The sequence below is a fragment of the Brienomyrus brachyistius genome, unplaced genomic scaffold (genome assembly GCF_023856365.1).
Source record: "Brienomyrus brachyistius isolate T26 unplaced genomic scaffold, BBRACH_0.4 scaffold37, whole genome shotgun sequence".
In the NCBI taxonomy this organism is placed as follows: Eukaryota; Metazoa; Chordata; class Actinopteri; order Osteoglossiformes; family Mormyridae; genus Brienomyrus; species Brienomyrus brachyistius.
Genome location: NW_026042312.1, coordinates 1,092,654 through 1,114,467, shown reverse-complemented (window position 1 = coordinate 1,114,467; position 21,814 = coordinate 1,092,654). Strand labels below are relative to the sequence as shown.

The 21,814-nt window shown below is 41.3% G+C and overlaps 1 protein-coding gene across 3 annotated transcripts; it reads right to left on the bottom strand.

The window, feature by feature from the left end:
* Positions 1-11,277: 11,277 nt before the first annotated feature.
* LOC125722240 (uncharacterized) lies at positions 11,278-14,252 on the bottom strand. 3 transcript variants are annotated; one of them, XM_048998429.1, is made up of 5 exons: positions 14,074-14,252; positions 12,875-13,486; positions 12,612-12,779; positions 12,405-12,500; positions 11,278-12,219 (listed from the first exon to the last, which is right to left on the bottom strand). In XM_048998429.1, exons 2-5 carry the CDS (start codon positions 13,364-13,366, stop codon positions 11,911-11,913), a joined length of 1,065 nt encoding a protein of 354 aa, XP_048854386.1. In that variant the 5' UTR covers positions 13,367-13,486; positions 14,074-14,252; the 3' UTR covers positions 11,278-11,910. The 3 variants fall into 3 exon arrangements, with proteins under 3 accessions (XP_048854386.1, XP_048854387.1, XP_048854385.1); XM_048998430.1 differs by having other exon boundaries at positions 12,875-13,068; XM_048998428.1 differs by having other exon boundaries at positions 12,875-14,252.
* Between the last annotated feature and the right edge of the window lie 7,562 nt (positions 14,253-21,814).

Below are 21,814 nucleotides of genomic sequence, written 5' to 3'. Positions count from 1 at the left end.
GGAGAACCTACTAACACGGGGAGCAGAGAGGGGTCCTCCTCCTTTTTGGGTGAAACTAATTGCTCGTGACATGGTAAGAGGCAACTTCTTTCTTGAGAGAATTTCTTTAAAGGGCAAGACAACCAAAGCTGTAAATCTAACAGGAAAAAATAGCCTTTGTAGAATTCTATGTGAAGACCCTCTGGGCCAGGCGCCCTGCCGCTCTGCATTGTTTTCTTTGCATGTACAACTTTGTACTCCATAATTTTAATATTTTATCACGAAGCCTGAAGAGCAATATGAACTATATCATGCTTTAAGTAAATTGTCTCATCCTTTATTAGATTTAAACACAAACACAATCCACAGTAAACTGTACTTACAGCCTTCATCCTGCTCTTCAGTCTCTGACGTGCTGCATCTAAATGGGGACTCGTCAAAAAGCCAAGTGGAGCTGTCATGAATGAAGGCCTTATTGAAGCTTCCCCTGCCTGACAGCAGGTTAGTCTCTCATTTGACTAAAGTATATTTAACTTCTACAGAACTTTGCAGGCTCATCTAGGATGGAGAATTTCTGCTGCTGAGCGCATTTTGACCTTGAGGAGCAACTGGCTCTCATCCAATGCAACAGTGAGTTAGAGGAGCAAGTTAATACGCCTTTTAGGGAGAAGGTGTGTACGCCACTAGCCGGGAGGGGGGAGAATGAAGAGCAGAGAGGTCGAGAGAGCTGGGTGACCGTAGGTCGTAGACGCAGGAAAGGGCGTACACACGTTGCAGAGGCGGCATCACCTGAGGTGACTGTGTCGAACAGGTTTCAGGTTCTTCCAGCTTTAGAGCCGGAACGGACTGGGGAGGCAGGTGGGCCCTTGGGCACTGAGGAGCCCCCTCCCCCCAGGAAGAGGGAGGTTGTGGTAGTGGGGGATTCCATTATTAGGGGAGTAGACAGTTATGTGTGCACGCGTGATAGAGGGTCCCGTACGGTGTCTTGCCTGCCTGGTGCCCAGGTAGGAGACCTTCCAGATCACGTGGATAAGCTTTTGGCCCCAGCTGGGGGGGATCCAGTTGTCGTGGTGCATGTTGACACCAACGACATAGGCAAGGGTAGAAGGGCTGTTCTGCAGGATAAATTTATAGAAGTCGCCAATAAGCTTAGAAGCAGAACGTCCACGGTGGTATTCTCCGAAATACTCCCCGTGCCACGTGCAAGTCAGGCTAAGTTAGCTGAGATAAGGAAATTAAATGTGTGGCTAAAAGGATGGTGTAGGAAAGAGGGGTTTAGGTTTATGGGGCATTGGAGGACCTTCTGGAACAGGTGGGACCTGTTCAAGCCGGATGGGTTGCACCTGAACCAGAGGGGAACCAGTGTATTGGGGAGGCGTATGTGTAGAGTAGTTGAGGAATGTTTAAACTAGGGACTGGGGGGGCAGGGAGGTTAGTTAACTATGTCAGTGGGGGGAAACGGAAAGCCATAAATAATCATATTGTAAGTGGGCACCGTAATAGGCCTACCCTTTGTTGTCTGTATTTAAACGCCAGAAGTATTAGGAATAAAATTCATGATTTAGAGGCTTTTATCTCATCGGACTCTTATGATATTATAGGAATAACTGAAACGTGGTTGAGTGAAAAGAATGGACAAGAATATAATATGGATGGTTACACGTTGTTCCGTAAGGATCGTATAGGAAAAAAGGGAGGTGGTGTTGCAGTATATGTAAAGGAAAACTTGCAGGCAAGGGAACTTACTGATATAAATAAAACTACGGAAGCAATATGGGTAAAATTAGATGCTAAAAACTCAAATAGCCTAATTGTCGGTGTTTGTTACAGAACACCTAATATAGCTGCTGAGGAAAGCAGATTGTTATACAGTGATATTAGGACTATGAGCAATAAAAATGATGTGGTAGTTATGGGTGATTTTAATCTACCAGGAATGCAGTGGGACATTGTCACTGCCTCTTCAGAAAATGAACTGGAGATGGTGGAATTAGTACAGGATTGTTTTTTTACTCAGTTTGTTAACACCCCTACCAGGGGAGATGCCATTCTTGATCTTGTTCTCTCTAATAACCAGGACAGGATTGGTAAATTAGACGTTTTAGAACCACTTGACAGTAGCGATCATAACATGGTCAAATTTGAGGTTAAGTTTAGTGTTCGAAGAGCTAAGTCCAAATCAAAAATATATAATGTTAGGAAGGCTGACTTTAAGTGTATGAGACTAAAACTAGAAACTGTGAACTGGATGGAGTTAAATAACAAAACTGTTGAAGAGGCCTGGGAATTTTTTAAAAGCACATTATTGCAAGTGCAAGAGGACTTCATACCTGTTTCCAGCAAGAATAAATCTAGGAAATTGAAACCTAGGTGGTTTACTAGGGAAATAAAGTATAAAGTAAGGAGGAAAAGGGCTTTGTTCCAGCAATGGAAAATAACTGATGATGACAGAATTAAGCAGGAATATCTAAGTCTACAGGCTGAGTTAAAAAATGATATTAGACGAGCTAAAAGAAATGTCGAAAGGATGGTTGCATTGGAAGCTAAGGATGACGTTAAAAGTTTCTTCCAGTATTTTAACTCTAAAAGAGCTCTAAAACCTGAAATTACTAATCTGCAGGATAGTAAGGGTCTTATAATAGTAAACGACATTGATATAGTAAATGAGTTCAATGATAGTTTTGCACGGGTATTCACTGTTGAGGACCTTAGTAATTTACCAGTTATTACCTATCCAGCATTGTCTATAGCTAATATATATATAACTGAAGCAGATGTTTTGCAAAGCCTAGCTAAGCTCAAAATAAATAAATCACAGGGCCCTGATGGCATCTTACCTATAGTGTTAAAAGAGATGAGGGATATTATTTGCCGACCCTTAACTTTACTGTTTCAAAAATCCTTATCTGAAGGTGTGGTACCTTCTGATTGGAAGCACGCCTTCATAACGCCTATTTTCAAAAAAGGGGATAGAAGTAATTTGTCTAACTATAGGCCAATCAGTCTAACTTGTATAACTGGTAAAGTTATGGAGGCTATAATCAAAGAGAAAATGGTAGATTACCTGGACTCCAATAACATTTTGCGGGATAGCCAGCATGGATTTAGGAGAGGTAGATCCTGTTTAACAAATCTGTTGGAGTTTTTTGAGGAAGCTACTCAGGAAGTTGATGATAAGAAGGCCTATGATGTCATCTACTTAGATTTCCAAAAGGCTTTTGATGTTGTCCCCCACAAGAGGCTCCTACTTAAACTCAAAGCGACTGGTATTTTAGGTACCGTAGCGACCTGGATTGATAACTGGTTAACAGATAGGAAACAGCGAGTAGTTACAAGAGGCACAATGTCACAGTGGGCTTGCGTTCATAGTGGGGTACCGCAGGGTTCGATTTTAGGACCACTATTGTTCCTAATTTACATAAATGATATGGATACCAATATATACAGTAAACTGGTGAAATTTGCAGATGACACCAAGGTGGGTGGTGTAGCAGATACTGAATTAGTGACTCAGCAGCTACAGCGGGATCTTGATTTAATTAGTGACTGGGCCGATACCTGGCAGATGAAATTTAACGTCGATAAATGTAAGGTACTCCATCAAACACTTAGTCACTTTTCATTAAACATGCACTAATAATCTGTTATTTTATTATGTTTGTTATAGCTTAGTTATAGTTTTTTTTTCTTTTTTAACTTTCTACAGAGTATGAGTATTTATGTGTATTTATATAAAGTTACAATACAGTATCACTCATAGCTATTTTGCACTATTATTTTCTTCACCTTACCTTTACTCCTATTGTTGCACTGAGCATGCAAAGGACAAAAGAATTTCCCTCGGAATAAATAAAGTTTTTTCTTATCTTATCTTATCTTATCTTATCTAGGGAGCAGAAATATAAAGTACAGGTATTTCATGGGTGTCACTGAAATAAAGGTAGCTGATCATGAGAAAGACCTTGGTGTGTATGTTGATGCTTCCATGTCCCATTCTCGCCAGTGTGGGGAAGCAATAAAAAAGGCCAATAGGATGTTGGGGTATATCTCCAGGTGTGTGGAGTTTAAGTCAAGGGAGGTAATGCTAAGATTATACAATTCCTTGGTGAGACCTCACCTAGAATATTGTGTGCAGGTTTGGTCACCATATCTTAAAAAGGACATTGTGGCCAGGTGCAGCGTAGGGCCACAAAAATGATTCCTGGTCTTAGAGGAATGTCATACGAGGAACGGTTACTTGAGCTAAATCTGTTCAGTCTCAAGCAAAGGAGACTGAGGGGGGACATGATCCAGGTATATAAGATTCTAACAGGTTTGGATGCCGTTCAACCAAATAGTTACTTCAGCATTAGTTTAAATACACGAACTCGTGGCCATAGGTGGAAATTAGCGGAAGAACATTTCAAGCTGGATTTAAGGAAGCACTTCTTTACACAGCGTGTAGTCAGAGTATGGAATAGCCTTCCTGATAATGTAGTACAAGCTGAATCCTTGGGTTCCTTTAAATCAGAGCTAGATAAGATTTTAACGACTCTGAGCTATGAGTTTAATTCCCCCCAAGCGAGCTTGATGGGCCGAATGGCCTCCTCTCGTTTGTATAGTTCTTATGTTCTTATGTTCTTATTAGAAGAAATTCTCAGAGGGAGATACGAGTCCTAGGTGCCTGCTGGGTACATATTGAAGACAGAGTTAGGACCGACTCCAATAATTCTGCACTGTCTCCCAGATTAGGGGAAAAATTGTATTTTACTGAATATTTCATTTATGGAATTTTACCTTAGACTTGGTCAGCAGCCATGTGGATAGATTTCAGAACTACAGACGGTCTGTGGGTTGGGGGGGACAGGCAGGTTGGCAGGTGGGGGCACACTGAATGCTCCTAGGGGTGTGGTGGGTGTGCTTATATGATTTACAGGAGCCGAGGCTAACAAAGGCACTAAACTGCACAAACAGCCTCCTGTATGAAGTTTTACATGAAAAGGGGCCATGGGCTTGTTGGCACTATGTTTCTTAGCAGACTGACTAATACAGCCAACTGGACCATCTACCTCTTCAAAAACATCCATGCAGAGTTTCCTGCCTGTTTCTGACAGCATTCACTGTTATTCTTTTGCTCCAGTCCTTTGCGATTTTCCAGGTTTTATTATCTTGACCTTTAAAATCTGGAGGATTGCTACCCTCCAACTAGCTGTTTTGGGTCAAAATGGCCCCATCTGTGTTAATTTGCATCATTAATTACAGCATAAATCAATACATTCCAGATGAATTTTAAGGAATTTCAACAAAAGCCTGTAATATCATTTTCGACCACCATGTGACACCACAAGCCGTTGGAAAACCACTAAGCTGTCAATAAGAGATTTGGCAGAACTGAAAATATGATGTTAAATGTATCACAGTGCAATAGTTTTAAAAATAAATCAATGACTTTGCACGACTATTTTATGTGTTTTGTCAAATAAAAAACCTGAAGTATTTGAACTTGAACTGATACTGAGCAAAATATTACCTCTTACTTATATGAAGGTTCGCATTATCTATGATACTGGTGCCAAACCTGAGGATGATCTGAGGTGCTGCTCTGTAAGAGACATGGAGCGATACACCTGAAGAAGCAGCAGATCTCGTATTGCGGAATTGGAAAGCAGTAGTACAGAAAGGGACAGTACTGAAGTAGGTGTGAGACCTCTGTTGAGGTTTCGGAAGTGGAATTTGCAGAGGAAGAGACTGATATTACCAAAGATGTGCAGATGTGCTGGTAGTCAAAAGCACTGGACGGACATGGTCCAGGCAGGATTACAGCACAGTACACAATGAAAACCTCTCTGCGGCCAACCAGGCTCTGCATTCGGCAAGCCAAAGATATCCTGTCCAACTTTTTATTCCAAGATCAATGGAAAAATCAACATTAGCAACCTGGAGGTAAGAAGGAAATTCGTCAAGGACTAGAAAGAAATAACAGCAAGGGAGTTTACGGCATATATGGGGCTTTTAATATTGGCTGAGGTTTTCAAATCCAATTAAGAATCAATCAAAAGTTTATGAAGTGCGAAAATGAGACCGGTGATTTTTCTAGCAACGATGCCCAAACAAAGCTTTTGTGACGTGTTGCTGGTTATCTGCTCTGACGATCGTCAGTCCAGAGCACTCAGGAAATCCAGCGACAAGATGGCGGCGATCTGCAAAGTATGAGAGCTCTGGGCAAACATCATTCCGCTGATGCATATCACCATTGTCACACCTGGTTCTGTTCATGGGTAACTAATATCTTCTTTATTACTGCTTCACATCGATCTACATTGTCACAACAGTTTATAGTTTTTAATTACCAAAAAAATCATATTTTTACGAACATGTTGCCAATACGTATGTAGTGAGTATCAATTTCATGTTCGTGTTCAATGAATCATAATGGATCATTTATTTTAGTTACTATATTTAGTCACGATTTGTACCTGAGTAGTGACTGTATTATTAAGTCAGTAAGGAATAATATTGTAAAGTGCTATGAAAAATGTCTAACGTTTATATCTGATTTCTGTATTTGGCATCGGATAAGTATTCCCTCCATCTGCTGTTGCAGTCTGCTGCCCATTTTGACAGCATATGCTCCGAAAACCGGGCAGATATGGAATTCAATTTTGGGCAGCCTGCGACTCCAAATTGAATTACTCCAGGAGAATCGAAGTGTATATCGGGAAGTCTTCGGGGGGGGGGGGGGGGGGGGGGGGCAAGAACAGAGACTGGCAAACCCTCTCTGGGAGACAGACATTCTGCCTGCCGCTTTCTTGGGCTCCTGTTGATACTGGTGACCAGAAACTGGGACCAGAGTAACCGGAGTCTGGGATGAAGGAGGGACCCACGTAGCAGGACCCAGGGCACTCCAGCAGGACATCCTCTGGATCCATCTTCTCTGGGCTGGTGGCAGCCTGCAGGCATGTGCCGGTGGGACATCAGGATAGAAAGTGGGCACCAGCAGGCCGTCAGGAGATGAGGTGGGCGCCGGCTGGACGTCTGGGGACATTGACGTGGGTGCTGGCCAGGCATCAGGGGACAGAGAGGTGGATGCTGGCCGGACATTATGGAGCAGTGTGGCAGGTGTCGGCTGGTTACCAGGGAACCGTGTCAGATTCTATGAGAAGCCTAGAGGCAACCAAGCCTCACCTGTGTTGGACACTGTGGGTGCGGCCTGAGCGGCCCTCTGGGCCGGGAGCCTTAAGTGCGGATGTAACGACTGCAACGGCCGGCTCTCCTGGGCCAGATACAGTAGATGTAGTGTCTTTCAATCACGAGTGCGCTTCCCTAACCATTACGTCACCACTGCTCACTACTATGTGTACTATTAAAAGAGGCAGTAGGGTCTTGTCCAGCCAGCTGACAAAATGTTTCCACATTTAATTGGTACGAAGGACGGTAGGAAACATCTGTATTGTGTGCAGACTTCCAATAAAACCATGTTGAAGCAAAGTCCGACCTCTACTGTGGTCCAGCCCTCTGACAACCATAGAACTAGGAGTGAAGCCTGTTCTTCTGTGCTGGAGAGCTTTGGGGAGCATGTTTTGGCGAACAGGGGGATCACAGTAAATCCCAGAGAAGCATCATGTTGTCAGACTTCAAGTGACAATGAGGACGCAGGTCGCCCTACGGCAAACGACATGGAGACGGCAGGCTCCTTTTCTCCAGAGCACCCCACCTCTGCGGGGTTCAGCACACTCATTCCATTCCAGAGGGCCCTGAGGATCTCCGCTATAGCTGTCACACCCTCCACTTGGGAGTCCGGGGAGAGGGCGGCTATGCCCTCCGTCAGAGATGGGTCATTCTCTCTGGGGAAAGATGTACTGCGGCCTGAACCAGCGACATTAGGTATGCTTGACACAAGCAGCAGTGATCGGCTGTAGGGACCTGGGGAACCTACTGGGGCTTGTCGAGTTCCGTCAGTCTGTTGGGTGCCAGGATGAACGACTCTGGGAGCAGGTGTTGTCAGACAATAAACTAGGATTTACTGGGATCAAGATGTGAGGCTAGGGAACAAGCAACATGGAGGGCACCACATCAATGGCGAACACAGGGCCAGGAAGCACTTATACAGGAATAACAAGGGAAGAGACTGGAAGTAGCTGGGAGTGTTTAACATGAGGGATGGAACGAGACGCGAGACCAACGAGCAGCAGGCATGGCTTATTAGAGCCACGTCAGGGAGGTGGCAGGACATGACGTTTGGGGCTATGGTTAGGGTTAGGATTAGGCTTAGGTTTAGAGTAAAGTGTTTGTGGCAGAGAGCGGTCAGTAGTACAAGGACACGACTACACCACCTGGGGAATTTCACCACAGGAAAAATTACTCTAAATTAAGAGCACACAAGTTCATTTACCGAATGGAGCTGGACGTGTTTGTACTATTGACAGTTTGTTGAAAATATAAAACCAAGAAACAAGATAAGCGCTTTAGCATCAACGACCTTAAAAAATTAACCAGCAATCAGCCTTTGGCCACTAGCTGACAAAACCCAAGCAAGAAACAGGTGTCCGGTGAAGTTGATCAAAAAGGGGAATGGAGTCCCCTAAACACACACACACATACACACAACTGCCCCACCACACTGATCCCCACACAACTATACTGCACAAGGTGAAAGTGTGAACACCACCACCCCAGACCAATCAAATCTTAGTCAGCCAGATCAATAGAGGCAGCCACTGGTATACAAATAAACGGAAAACAAAAAGAAAATACCCCAATCTAACCAAGAATCTGAGTGTTGAAATCTATAAAGAGTGCAAACAATGAGTAACAGAATACAAGCCGTCACTCTGCAGCAGTCCCATACAGAAAGAAAGGGCGGCCCAAAGTCTGTTAAGTCGCAAAATTAGGGAATGAAACAGCTCCAAATGCAGGAAAAGGTGCGGCGATCCTTGTCCAAGGTTTCAGTGTTGATGTGCTGCCACCTTCTGGGAAAACAATTAACTGATTTTGAGATTAAGAACATGTATGGTTTTCTGGTGGGTGGCATGGTGGTGCAGTGGTCAGCACTGTTGCCTCACACCTCTGGGACCCAGGTTTGAGTCTCTGCCTGAGTCACATGTGTGTGGAGTTTGCATGTTCTCCCCATGTCGTCGTACTCCGGTTTCCCCCCACAGTCCAAAAACATGCTGAGGCTAATTGGAGTTGCTAAATTGCCCGTAGGTGTGTATGTGTGAGTGAATGGTGTGTGAGTGTGCCCTGCAATGGGCTGACCCTCCATCCTGGGTTGTTCCCTGCCTCGTGCCCATTGCTTCCGGGATAGGCTCCGGACCCCCCGCGACCCAATATAGGATAAGCGGTTTGGAAAATGGATGGATGGATGGATGTGCACCAAAGCACAAATGTTTTTTTCTGATGGCTTAAACACATAACTATTGGCTATTTTGCAAAAACTCTTCACACAAATAAAAAAAACCACCAAATCAGCAAAACATTGTAGGTCTCTTGCAAAAACTAATAAATCTTGCTTAACTCTTCAAACCTTTGTAAAAATGGTATTTTTGTACCAATCAGTTAACACAAACCATCATCTTAATAAGCACACAATGCACCAACTACACACTGATGGTAGGAATGGAAAACACATCTGACTTTTGCTTTCTCTGTGCACAAGGTATGTCAATTTGAGGTCATACTTTTGTCATAAATAGTTCTGTAAACACAATTCAAGATTCAAATTTCAAGTATGAATGTTTATTCACATGCATCAAAACAAACACAAGACAACATACAATTTCACTGAGAGAGAGAAAAAAAATCTGTCTTGTCATCTCTTTGGGTCCGGCCACAGAATTTCATCAACATCACATGCAATGCTTTCTAGTCCAAGGCACCGGGGAAACTCTCCTGGAGTGCCTTATCCTGGCCTGACATGATGCCTGGTCAATATCCTCGCATGCCTCCTCCATTGCCTGTAAAAGAGCCATGCGTTGATGGGGATGACGATCATAGACCTTCCAGCACCAGGCAGAGAATAATTCTTCAATCGGATTCAAGAATGGAGAGTAAGGCGGGAGGTTGAGTACAGTGAAGAGTGGGCGACTGTAAATCAGTTGCGAACTAAAGCAGTCCTATGGAAACTAATATTGTCCCATATGATGACATAACTGGTCTGTGAACATTAGTGAGAATATGATGTAGGCTGTCCAGGAATGTAATAATGTGTGCAGTGTTACATGGGCCCAGGGTTGCATGATGGTGAACATAAGAACATAAGAACTATACAAACGAGAGGAGGCCATTCGGCCCATCAAGCTCGCTTGGGGAGAACTAAACTAATAGCTCAGAGTCGTTAAAATCTTATCTAGCTCTGATTTAAAGGAACCCAAGGATTCAGCTTGCACTACATTATCAGGAAGGCTATTCCATACTCTGACTACACGCTGTGTAAAGAAGTGCTTCCTTAAATCCAGCTTGAAATGTTCTCCCGCTAATTTCCACCTATGGCCACGAGTTCGTGTATTTAAACTAATGCTGAAGTAACTATTTGGTTGAACAGCATCCAAACCTGTTAGAATCTTATATACCTGGATCATGTCCCCCCTCAGTCTCCTTTGCTTGAGACTGAACAGATTTAGCTCAAGTAACCGTTCCTCGTATGACATTCCTCTAAGACCAGGAATCATTTTTGTGGCCCTACGCTGCACCTTTTCTAAGGCCACAATGTCCTTTTTAAGATATGGTGACCAAACCTGCACACAATATTCTAGGTGAGGTCTCACCAAGGAATTGTATAATCTTAGCATTACCTCCCTTGACTTAAACTCCACATACCTGGAGATATACCCCAACATCCTATTGGCCTTTTTTATTGCTTCCCCACACTGCACTGTAATCCCGAATAAGTTGGCAAAACTCAAAAAATTTGAGGTAATCAGTTACGTCAAATTGTTTAAGTTGTGAAATTATAATTTTAAGTAAGCAGAAAAATCTAGTTTTGAGTTTGTTGTACTCATGCAAAATAATTTGTTCTTACTTAAAATACCCAAGTTACCCTGTTTATACATTTTGAGATCAATTAACTTATTTTTTTCAATATCTCCCAACTTTAAATACTTAGTCACCCTGCTTATACATTTTGATAGCATTTAACTTAATTCTTTTAATTTCTCCCAACTTTAAATACTTAGTCACCCAGCTTATACATTTTGATTGTAATAATTTTTTTAAATTAAATTTTCCATTTTGAGTTTCATAAATGAAATTAACCAAATTCTAAATCTGTAAACACTATAAATGTATGAAAACGCATCTGTAATTTCAAGCAAACACACAATACCATTTTTAACATTTATTTTTAAACAAAAAATGTCCAACAGGTAATACCAACATGAATGTTTACAGTAAACATGCCTTCTATAAACATACAAATTTCTCAAAACCTTTAAAACAGTTTGTCAGTAACAGATTTACAATAAACACTATTTTAAAATGAATAAAGTATGCCCAGAATGTTAATACAATGAAAAAGAATAACAATACTTTCTATGGTGTTCTATTTGATATAACAAATCAACATGACACCTGTAAAGTAACCCTTTAAAAGGGTGAAAATTCTCAGGGGAAAAAAACATTCAGGAAAAAGTAATGCATAAAACCCAGTATGACTTGTAACAAAAAAATATTTTTGAAGAATTATTTTGTAAAATATTTTTTAACAGAATTTTACATGACCAACTTTGTTTAAACATGAGCTTCAAAAAAAATGATTTAGTTTGACAAAATTAAATATCCTGATTTTTAAAACATACATTAAGTCATATAAAACTTAGTCTTGCGGCATTCATAAAAAGAAATAAAAATAGTGCATTCTGGTAAGTGACTCCTGTATAGTTTAAACTACACGTACTGACATGTTTTTAAGTTACTGCCCCAGTGCCAGCCTTCATTAAACGAGAAAAAAAAGTAGCTCTACATCAACTCATTCTTTAATGTTTGCACGCTAGGAGACAGTTTTCCGTCATCCATGCCGAGTAAAACTTTTTGCACAAATTCAAAAGTTTTGGCAAGTCCTTTAGGATATTTTAAGTGAAGAGCATACATGAATCCAAACAAGACAAGAAAGGCCTCTGGAAGTTGGCTATGGGTGGTGACCACTTCATTCTCCAGGACAACTGAGACCCTCACTGGATCGTAATGGATTGGAGCAGCAGCATTTTCATGAACAACTGTAAGCAGGGACACTGGAGCATCCTCAGTCAGTACTTCAGGATTATCAATCTAAAAAATATTATTCAGGGACATGTTATATTCATGTTAGAACATTATCAATATGACTGAGTCAATATTACATGATTCATCAACTAGTGATAATTACAAATATATTAGTAAGTAAAGGTTGCCCCTCAACCTTCACCTTTGCAATAGAACATGCATAATTGTAAAAACAATGAATGAAGGCTTACCAGGGTGGTCCTAAAAAATCCTATGTCTTTGTCACGCAGCAAAACTGGAAGACCTCTGATAACGGTAGTCCGTCGTGAATTTACATCATGCAGTTCCTGTAAAGATGAAAAACAAGAAGAAGAAAAAAAACAACATCTAAATATCTGAAATAAAGAAAAATCTAATTACATTTTAAAGAATACTTCATCTTATGACAACAACCATACCTGCTCATCATGAACTTTCAAAAGATTAGCCAGGGCATCTGCTGTCTTGCCTGTCTTGGATGCTTTTTGCCTTAAAATGGTCATCAAACAAGGTAGGAGGTAGTCCAGTTGTGCATAGAATTTGTTGGGCAAATTCTCATTTGTAACACGTTGGTACTCTGCAAACAGCTAAATCGGACAAAAGAGAATTTTATAAAACAAACCCACATCAGAAAATATATAATAATCACTAGAAAACAATTATTATTATTATTATTATTTACCTCAGATGTTATACGCAGTGCAGGCCAGAGATTCAGAAACTCATTCACAGATGGGCTTCCGCTAACAATGTTCTGTCGTCGCAGAGCAAAAGTTTTCTCCATGTTCTTGTGGATGAGACTAGTATTTTTTTCTGTCTTCTGGACTTCAACAGCAATTTCCTGTCTAACTGTTTCAAGAGATGCTTCATCCTCACCTTGAGGAAAGTTTGGCAAATAATTAACCTCAGAACGTCTTGGTTTCTTGATTTTAGAATGTGATGGTTCATTCTCAGGATGGCCTTGACTTCTTTTCCCAGCATTAACAGTTACCTCAAGACATCCAATTTTCCTCATTTTGTTTCTCAAGTTGCCCATCTTGAACTTTAAACTGGTTTTCCACCCATTCCAACCTGTGTCAGAGCCTGGCTCCTTCAAACAAGGATGCTTTGTGACAAGGGCCTCTGCTACTTTTCCTATCTGTTTGTCGTCTGGGTACGCCTTAAAATCATACATGGTTGAGCCAAGCTTCTCCAGAATGTCATGCTTTTGGTCTCTTGTCAACTTTAGACCCTTTCCGCTCTTCTCAAATTCATCATTTCCCTGTCTAAGCCTTAGCTGAACATCATAGGAAAACTGTGGAATTGGAAAATCACGAGGCCACATCTTAGAACGTTCAGGATTCGGTTAATGTTAATGTTAATGATTAATGTTCGGTTAACGAACGGCGGTTGTCGGTTGGGAAAATTAACCGAGATGAACATCCCTAGTTATACATTAACTACCTAACGTTACTGAACAGCGTGTAACGAGTCCGATCCGCCATTGAAATTAATATTATATAAATAATATTACACCTTTCAGCTGAGAAGCCGCACAAACGAAGTATTTCAAAATAAAACTCCATGTTGTGGATAACGCAGTTTTAAAAATAAGTGCGGCATAAATGTTTTAATTTCAATTTTACCTGAATTTATAAACATTGTGCTGGTCAGTAACAGCTCCCAACACTGAACTAACGTTAAAAGTTTCTTATTGACCAACAAGCTACAGCGCGGGATGAGGAGCTTCCTCGCCTCAAGATTTAAACAGGGCTAAACGCGTACTCTGTAATGCAACACATCTAAACGCATCTACATTACTTTTAAATGTTACTGTGATTATATGGATTAAAACACTTGCTTAAGATTCATTGGATTTGTATATTTCAATATTTTACTTACTGTAGTGTGAAGCGAGGCCGATCCGCCATCTTGAAAAAAACGAACGAGGAATAAGCGCGGGCAAGACAGTTGACGTGAACCTGGATGACGTCATACGCAAAATCACAAGGCTGAAAGATTTTGAGTTAATAAAACTTTAAAGAGACATTTTGTTTAAATTAAACCAGCAAAATTTTCCATCTTACTTGAGAGGTTTAATTTTTACAAACTCATAAATAAGAAAAAGTTCTAAATACTCATAAAGGTTAATTAATATAAACTAATTGTAATTATTTAAGTTAATACAACTCAGTTCAATCAATTAGTTACAGCATTAGGGTTTACAGTGTGGCGAGAATGGGACATGGAAGCATCAACATACACACCAAGGTCTTTCTCATGATCAGCTACCTTTATTTCATGACACCCATGAAATACCTGTACTTTATATTTCTGCTCCCTAGATGGAGTACCTTACATTTATCGATGTTAAATTTCATCTGCCAGGTATCGGCCCAGTCACTAATTAAATCAAGATCCCGCTGTAGCTGCTGAGCCACTAATTCAGTATCTGCTACACCACCCACCTTGGTGTCATCTGCAAATTTCACCAGTTTACTGTATATATTGGTATCCATATCATTTATGTAAATTAGGAACAATAGTGGTCCTAAAATCGAACCCTGCGGTACCCCACTATGAACGCAGGCCCACTGTGACATTGTGCCTCTTATAACTACTCGCTGTTTCCTATCTGTTAACCAGTTATCAATACAGGTCGCTACGGTACCTAAAATACCTGTCGCTTTGAGTTTAAGTAGGAGCCTCTTGTGGGGGACAACATCAAAAGCCTTTTGGAAATCTAAGTAGATGACATCATAGGCCTTCTTATCATCAACTTCCTGAGTAGCTTCCTCAAAAAACTCCAACAGATTTGTTAAACAGGATCTACCGCTCCTAAATCCATGCTGGCTATCCCGCAAAATGTTATTGGAGTCCAGGTAATCTACCATTTTCTCTTTGATTATAGCCTCCATAACTTTACCAGTTATACAAGTTAGACTGATTGGCCTATAGTTAGACAAATTACTTCTATCCCATTTTTTGAAAATAGGCGTTATGAAGGCGTGCTTCCAATCAGAAGGTACCACACCTTCAGATAAGGATTTTTGAAACAGTAAAGTTAAGGGTCGGCAAATAATATCCCTCATCTCTTTTAACACTATAGGTAAGATGCCATCAGGGCCCTGTGATTTATTTATTTTCAGCTTAGCTAGGCTTTGCAAAACATCTGCTTCAGTTATATATATATTAGCTATAGACAATGCTGGATAGGTAATAACTGGTAAATTACTAAGGTCCTCAACAGTGAATACCCGTGCAAAACTATCATTGAACTCATTTACTATATCAATGTCGTTTACTATTATAAGACCCTTACTATCCTGCAGATTAGTAATTTCAGGTTTTAGAGCTCTTTTAGAGTTAAAATACTGGAAGAAACTTTTAACGTCATCCTTAGCTTCCAATGCAACCATCCTTTCGACATTTCTTTTAGCTCGTCTAATATCATTTTTTAACTCAGCCTGTAGACTTAGATATTCCTGCTTAATTCTGTCATCATCAGTTATTTTCCATTGCTGGAACAAAGCCCTTTTCCTCCTTACTTTATACTTTATTTCCCTAGTAAACCACCTAGGTTTCAATTTCCTAGATTTATTCTTGCTGGAAACAGGTATGAAGTCCTCTTGCACTTGCAATAATGTGCTTTTAAAAAATTCCCAGGCCTCTTCAACAGTTTTGTTATTTAACTCCATCCAGTTCACAGTTTCTAGTTTTAGTCTCATACACTTAAAGTCAGCCTTCCTAACATTATATATTTTTGATTTGGACTTAGCTCTTCGAACACTAAACTTAACCTCAAATTTGACCATGTTATGATCGCTACTGTCAAGTGGTTCTAAAACGTCTAATTTACCAATCCTGTCCTGGTTATTAGAGAGAACAAGATCAAGAATGGCATCTCCCCTGGTAGGGGTGTTAACAAACTGAGTAAAAAAACAATCCTGTACTAATTCCACCATCTCCAGTTCATTTTCTGAAGAGGCAGTGACAATGTCCCACTGCATTCCTGGTAGATTAAAATCACCCATAACTACCACATCATTTTTATTGCTCATAGTCCTAATATCACTGTATAACAATCTGCTTTCCTCAGCAGCTATATTAGGTGTTCTGTAACAAACACCGACAATTAGGCTATTTGAGTTTTTAGCATCTAATTTTACCCATATTGCTTCCGTAGTTTTATTTATATCAGTAAGTTCCCTTGCCTGCAAGTTTTCCTTTACATATACTGCAACACCACCTCCCTTTTTTCCTATACGATCCTTACGGAACAACGTGTAACCATCCATATTATATTCTTGTCCATTCTTTTCACTCAACCACGTTTCAGTTATTCCTATAATATCATAAGAGTCCGATGAGATAAAAGCCTCTAAATCATGAATTTTATTCCTAATACTTCTGGCGTTTAAATACAGACAACAAAGGGTAGGCCTATTACGGTGCCCACTTACAATATGATTATTTATGGCTTTCCGTTTCCCCCCACTGACATAGTTAACTAACCTCCCTGCCCCCCCAGTCCCTAGTTTAAACATTCCTCAACTACTCTACACATACGCCTCCCCAATACACTGGTTCCCCTCTGGTTCAGGTGCAACCCATCCGGCTTGAACAGGTCCCACCTGTTCCAGAAGGTCCTCCAATGCCCCATAAACCTAAACCCCTCTTTCCTACACCATCCTTTTAGCCACACATTTAATTTCCTTATCTCAGCTAACTTAGCCTGACTTGCACGTGGCACGGGGAGTATTTCGGAGAATACCACCGTGGACGTTCTGCTTCTAAGCTTATTGGCGACTTCTATAAATTTATCCTGCAGAACAGCCCTTCTACCCTTGCCTATGTCGTTGGTGTCAACATGCACCACGACAACTGGATCCCCCCCAGCTGGGGCCAAAAGCTTATCCACGTGATCTGGAAGGTCTCCTACCTGGGCACCAGGCAGGCAAGACACCGTACGGGACCCTCTATCACGCGTGCACACATAACTGTCTACTCCCCTAATAATGGAATCCCCCACTACCACAACCTCCCTCTTCCTGGGGGGAGGGGGCTCCTCAGTGCCCAAGGGCCCACCTGCCTCCCCAGTCCGTTCCGGCTCTAAAGCTGGAAGATCCTGAAACCTGTTCGACACAGTCACCTCAGGTGATGCCGCCTCTGCAACGTGTGTACGCCCTTTCCTGCGTCTACGACCTACGGTCACCCAGCTCTCTCGACCTCTCTGCTCTTCATTCTCCCCCCTCCCGGCTAGTGGCGTACACACCTTCTCCCTAAAAGGCGTATTAACTTGCTCCTCTAACTCACTGTTGCATTGGATGAGAGCCAGTTGCTCCTCAAGGTCAAAATGCGCTCAGCAGCAGAAATTATCCATCCTAGATGAGCCTGCAAAGTTCTGTAGAAGTTAAATATACTTTAGTCAAATGAGAGACTAACCTGCTGTCGGGCAGGGGAAGCTTCAATAAGGCCTTCATTCATGACAGCTCCACTTGGCTTTTTGACGAGTCCCCATTTAGATGCAGCACGTCAGAGACTGAAGAGCAGGATGAAGGCTGTAAGTACAGTTTACTGTGGATTGTGTTTGTGTTTAAATCTAATAAAGGATGAGACAATTTACTTAAAGCATGATATAGTTCATATTGCTCTTCAGGCTTCGTGATAAAATATTAAAATTATGGAGTACAAAGTTGTACATGCAAAGAAAACAATGCAGAGCGGCAGGGCGCCTGGCCCAGAGGGTCTTCACATAGAATTCTACAAAGGCTATTTTTTCCTGTTAGATTTACAGCTTTGGTTGTCTTGCCCTTTAAAGAAATTCTCTCAAGAAAGAAGTTGCCTCTTACCATGTCACAAGCAATTAGTTTCACCCAAAAAGGAGGAGGACCCCTCTCTGCTCCCCGTGTTAGTAGGTTCTCCCCGACTCCTCCTGCTTATTCCTCTCTCCCTCCCTCCTATTTGCGCTCTCCTCCTCCTCTTGGGTTCTATTCATGTCTTTTGGTTCAGCAATAAAACCCACAAGGCTGCCCTTGGATTGTCCCTCTTCCCATCGTGACATATTATGTATTACATGATTATGAAGTGATTTGATTATTATACAATAGTCAGTTAACCACTTTGTTTCTTCAACTTGTCTTTCTTCTGAATCATCAGATATGTGTCGTAGCTGGTAATTTGTTACACTCTGCTGTCAGTGCCAGTGTAGCCTAGGTACAACCAGTCGTATGTTTCGTTCATGCTGATGTTTGAACAATTTTTGGGAACAGATTTTCATAATGTTTTCTCATATATGTGGTGTGATAATTGAGCATGACCCCACTGTTGCTGTGCTTGGTGCTCCTGTCATGATCTGTAATCTCTTATTTTTTCATGTCTCCTCCCACTCATGCCAGCAGAGGGCGCTGCTGGCCCTTTGTAACCCTCCTAATTCTTCTGTATCCCATTATAGTTCTCCATCCTAACCCTGTACCCCTGTTTTGTTGCTGATTAGTGTGCTGTGTATAAATATGCCTGCCCTCACTGCGTTCCCCAGCTCAGTCATTGCTGTTCCATGTGTAGTCTGTGTTTCCTTAAAGCCCACCGAGCTACACACTGCCCCTAAATTTAAATTTATATGTAACCTGTGTGTGTATGTGTAACCTAGATTTGCCCTGTATGTAAATCTAATCCAGGCCTTGATCCTACACCTACTATAATTATAAGTACCTCACTATACCTATATCTAACACTGCTATTCATCACCAGTGTTACATGTCAGGGCTTCGCTGCAATAGATCCCTCAGTGCTGCAGGTTATTACTGTGACTTTGCACACACACACGTTGCTGCTTCCTCAGCCAGTGTCACATATACTTTATTACACACAGACCTCAGTAATCTCTGCTACACTCACACCTGCTCACTTTACATCCATGGTTAAATTCTCCTAATGGAATTTATCTTAATGTCTTTATTCTATTTTATTTTAATTGTTGCCATATTATTCATTGTATTGTTCTTTCGATTTTATTTCTATTTTATTATTGCTAATACACCGGATCTGAGTGCCTCATTTTGTTCCCTTCATGTAGAACACATTTTGTAATGACAATAAAACATCCTTATCCTCATCTAAATCACACTGTCTAACTACTAACCTGTTTAAATAATATAATTGCATTTCAAAGGTTAATAGTCACTCAATTACCCCCTCAGCCCAACAGTACCACAAACACCCAACATGCACGTAAATTTTCTCCTAAGTTGTTTTCCCTGCCTAGAACAATACCACAGCAGTCACATGGACTGATGTTTCAAAACATTTCGGAAACCTTGCATTGAAACTTGAGGTCTTTAGAAGGGATCACTCCTGGGTGACAAAGTTGCCATCACAAAGGTTTTTGATTTAGGGATTCATGATGCCAGGTAGCCATCTTTCACAAGCTGGTGGGCTGTGCCACTGATGCCTTTGCTTGGGTTTTATATGTCTGTCCTGGTTTGTGTTCTTGCCACTTCAGGTTCCCTGGTTTTGGTCTACATTCCTCGGTCCTCTACTGTGGAGTCTAACTTCTGCTTCACCTCATTCTGGAGTCGCCCATCCAGTCAGCGGCCCATGTCCCCCTGGTTCCCGGTTTCCAGAGGTTGGTCTGTTAGTCTCCGGGGCCAGGGGGCAGAAATCTGCCATGTTGGATGGGCGGCCCAGGTTGGGGTGCTCCATTATAGACTGGTACATGAAGGATTATAAATGGTTTTCAACCAGTATGTACCGAGTGTGCATCGTGACGAAAAGAATGTCATGGGAACATTTAGGACTGACTGCAGTATTAGTTCAAAGCATGATTGTGTTTTTCTTAATTTTTATTGATTTATTTTTGGATTATTAATTTTCTTAAGTAACTTGATTCAGTTAAAAGGGGTTTGTCCATTTGCTTTAGCAGAAGTTCGTGTAAGTATGATGTTCACCTTCCCTTTTCATAGTCTAGTCTTTGCCAAGTTTTATGCTTATTTCCCCTGGTTAAGTTAATCTGACTTGTGTGTTTAGGAGGGTCATACAGGCTTTTTGTTTGTAATGGAAGCACAGGGTCTGTACTTGCAGCTTATTTGCCATGCTAATGGAAGCATTTTACCTTCCTCTCTAATCTCTTTTTTTCTTGGCTCTCACTGCAGTCTCCTCTATGCCAGGGTTTCTCAACCCAGTCCTTGGACCCCACTGCAAAGATCCACAGTTTTGCTCTGTCCAAGCTCTCAGCACAGCAGTAAAAGGTGACTGTTTGGTTCATGCATGCAGGGATCTGGGACAGAGCAAAAACGTGGAGCTGTCTGGTGGGCTGAGGAATGAGTTTAGAAATGCTGCTGTATGAAGTATTAAACCATTTGACCGGTTGGATAAATGTTAAAATGTTTTCTCAAAATATAAAAAGAGATAATCTTCTGTTTTGCGTCTCATTACAAGCAAACTTGTTTTTTGTTTTTATGTCACTCTAGTGTTTGATATCTAATTTTCAGTCTTCTGGCAATATAATCTGGTGAATGGGGAAAGACTTCCAGCAGGGGCTCCGGTTTCCTCCCACAGTCCAAAAGTGTGCAGGGTAGGTTAATTGGCAAATCTGAGTTGTGAGTGTTTGCGCCCTGCAGAGTGTTGACTCCTGCCCAGGGTTGGTTCCTGCCTACGCCTGTTGTTCCAAGGACAGGCTCCGGTCCCCCCCCGCGACCTCAGTTTGGCTTGCTGTCTCCCCACTTGGTTTTCTTTGGTTTACGTCTTCACTAGCCCCCTTGTTGCTTTGACTTGTGTGTAAGTTATGTATGTGTGATTGTATTGCTGCATAGGGAGTGACTGCTATTTTGTTTTGCAAGTGTGTGTTGGACTCTGTTTATTTTGTCAGGGAGTGAGGTGGAGTGTTTGTCTTTTGGTTTCCTTTTCTTTTGCACTTAGGTGAGATTAGCTGTGGGTCGCACTTGATAGTTGGGGATTTTGTTTGTTATTTTGGCTGTGGTCACTCCCAAAGTCTTTTGCACCGGGTTATTTGTTCAGTGTCAGTATTATACATGAAAAAAAATGAAAATACAAAAAATATCCCTTTGTCCACTGGTGTTCCCTTCTTGCCCTCACCCTGTTTGTCCCTTTATCCCATTCCCCTTTCCCGTGAATACTGTTACACTCCAACCCTAGACAGGATATCGAAACAGCATCTTACCTATAGTTTTAAAAGAGATGAGGGATATTAATCATTGACCTTTATCTTTGCTATTTCAGAAATCCGTATCTGCTACCTTGTGACTGGAAGTATACACTGTAAAAAAAGGCAAAATTTGTCACAGTTTTAAATGATTTTATATCAGCCAATTTGACTACAGTATAATTATTTTTTTCCTCTTATGTTAAATGACAGAAAAGTTTTATCAAAACTACATTGCATAACTGGCATCGTAGTACTGATTAGCACCGATTTAGACATCCCGATGAACAAATATGAAGTTCATTTAAACTGTGGTACCTTAAATCCGTCAAGTTACCTCGATAAGCCAGTAACCCTGATTCGTAGTATAGGCCACTGATCACAAGCACTCTGTGTAAACGTATTGTTTAACCGGCGCTGTTGCATTACCAGGGTGAGAGGTTGACTTGCTGGTTAGCTATAAAAACAGACGTTAGTGCAACT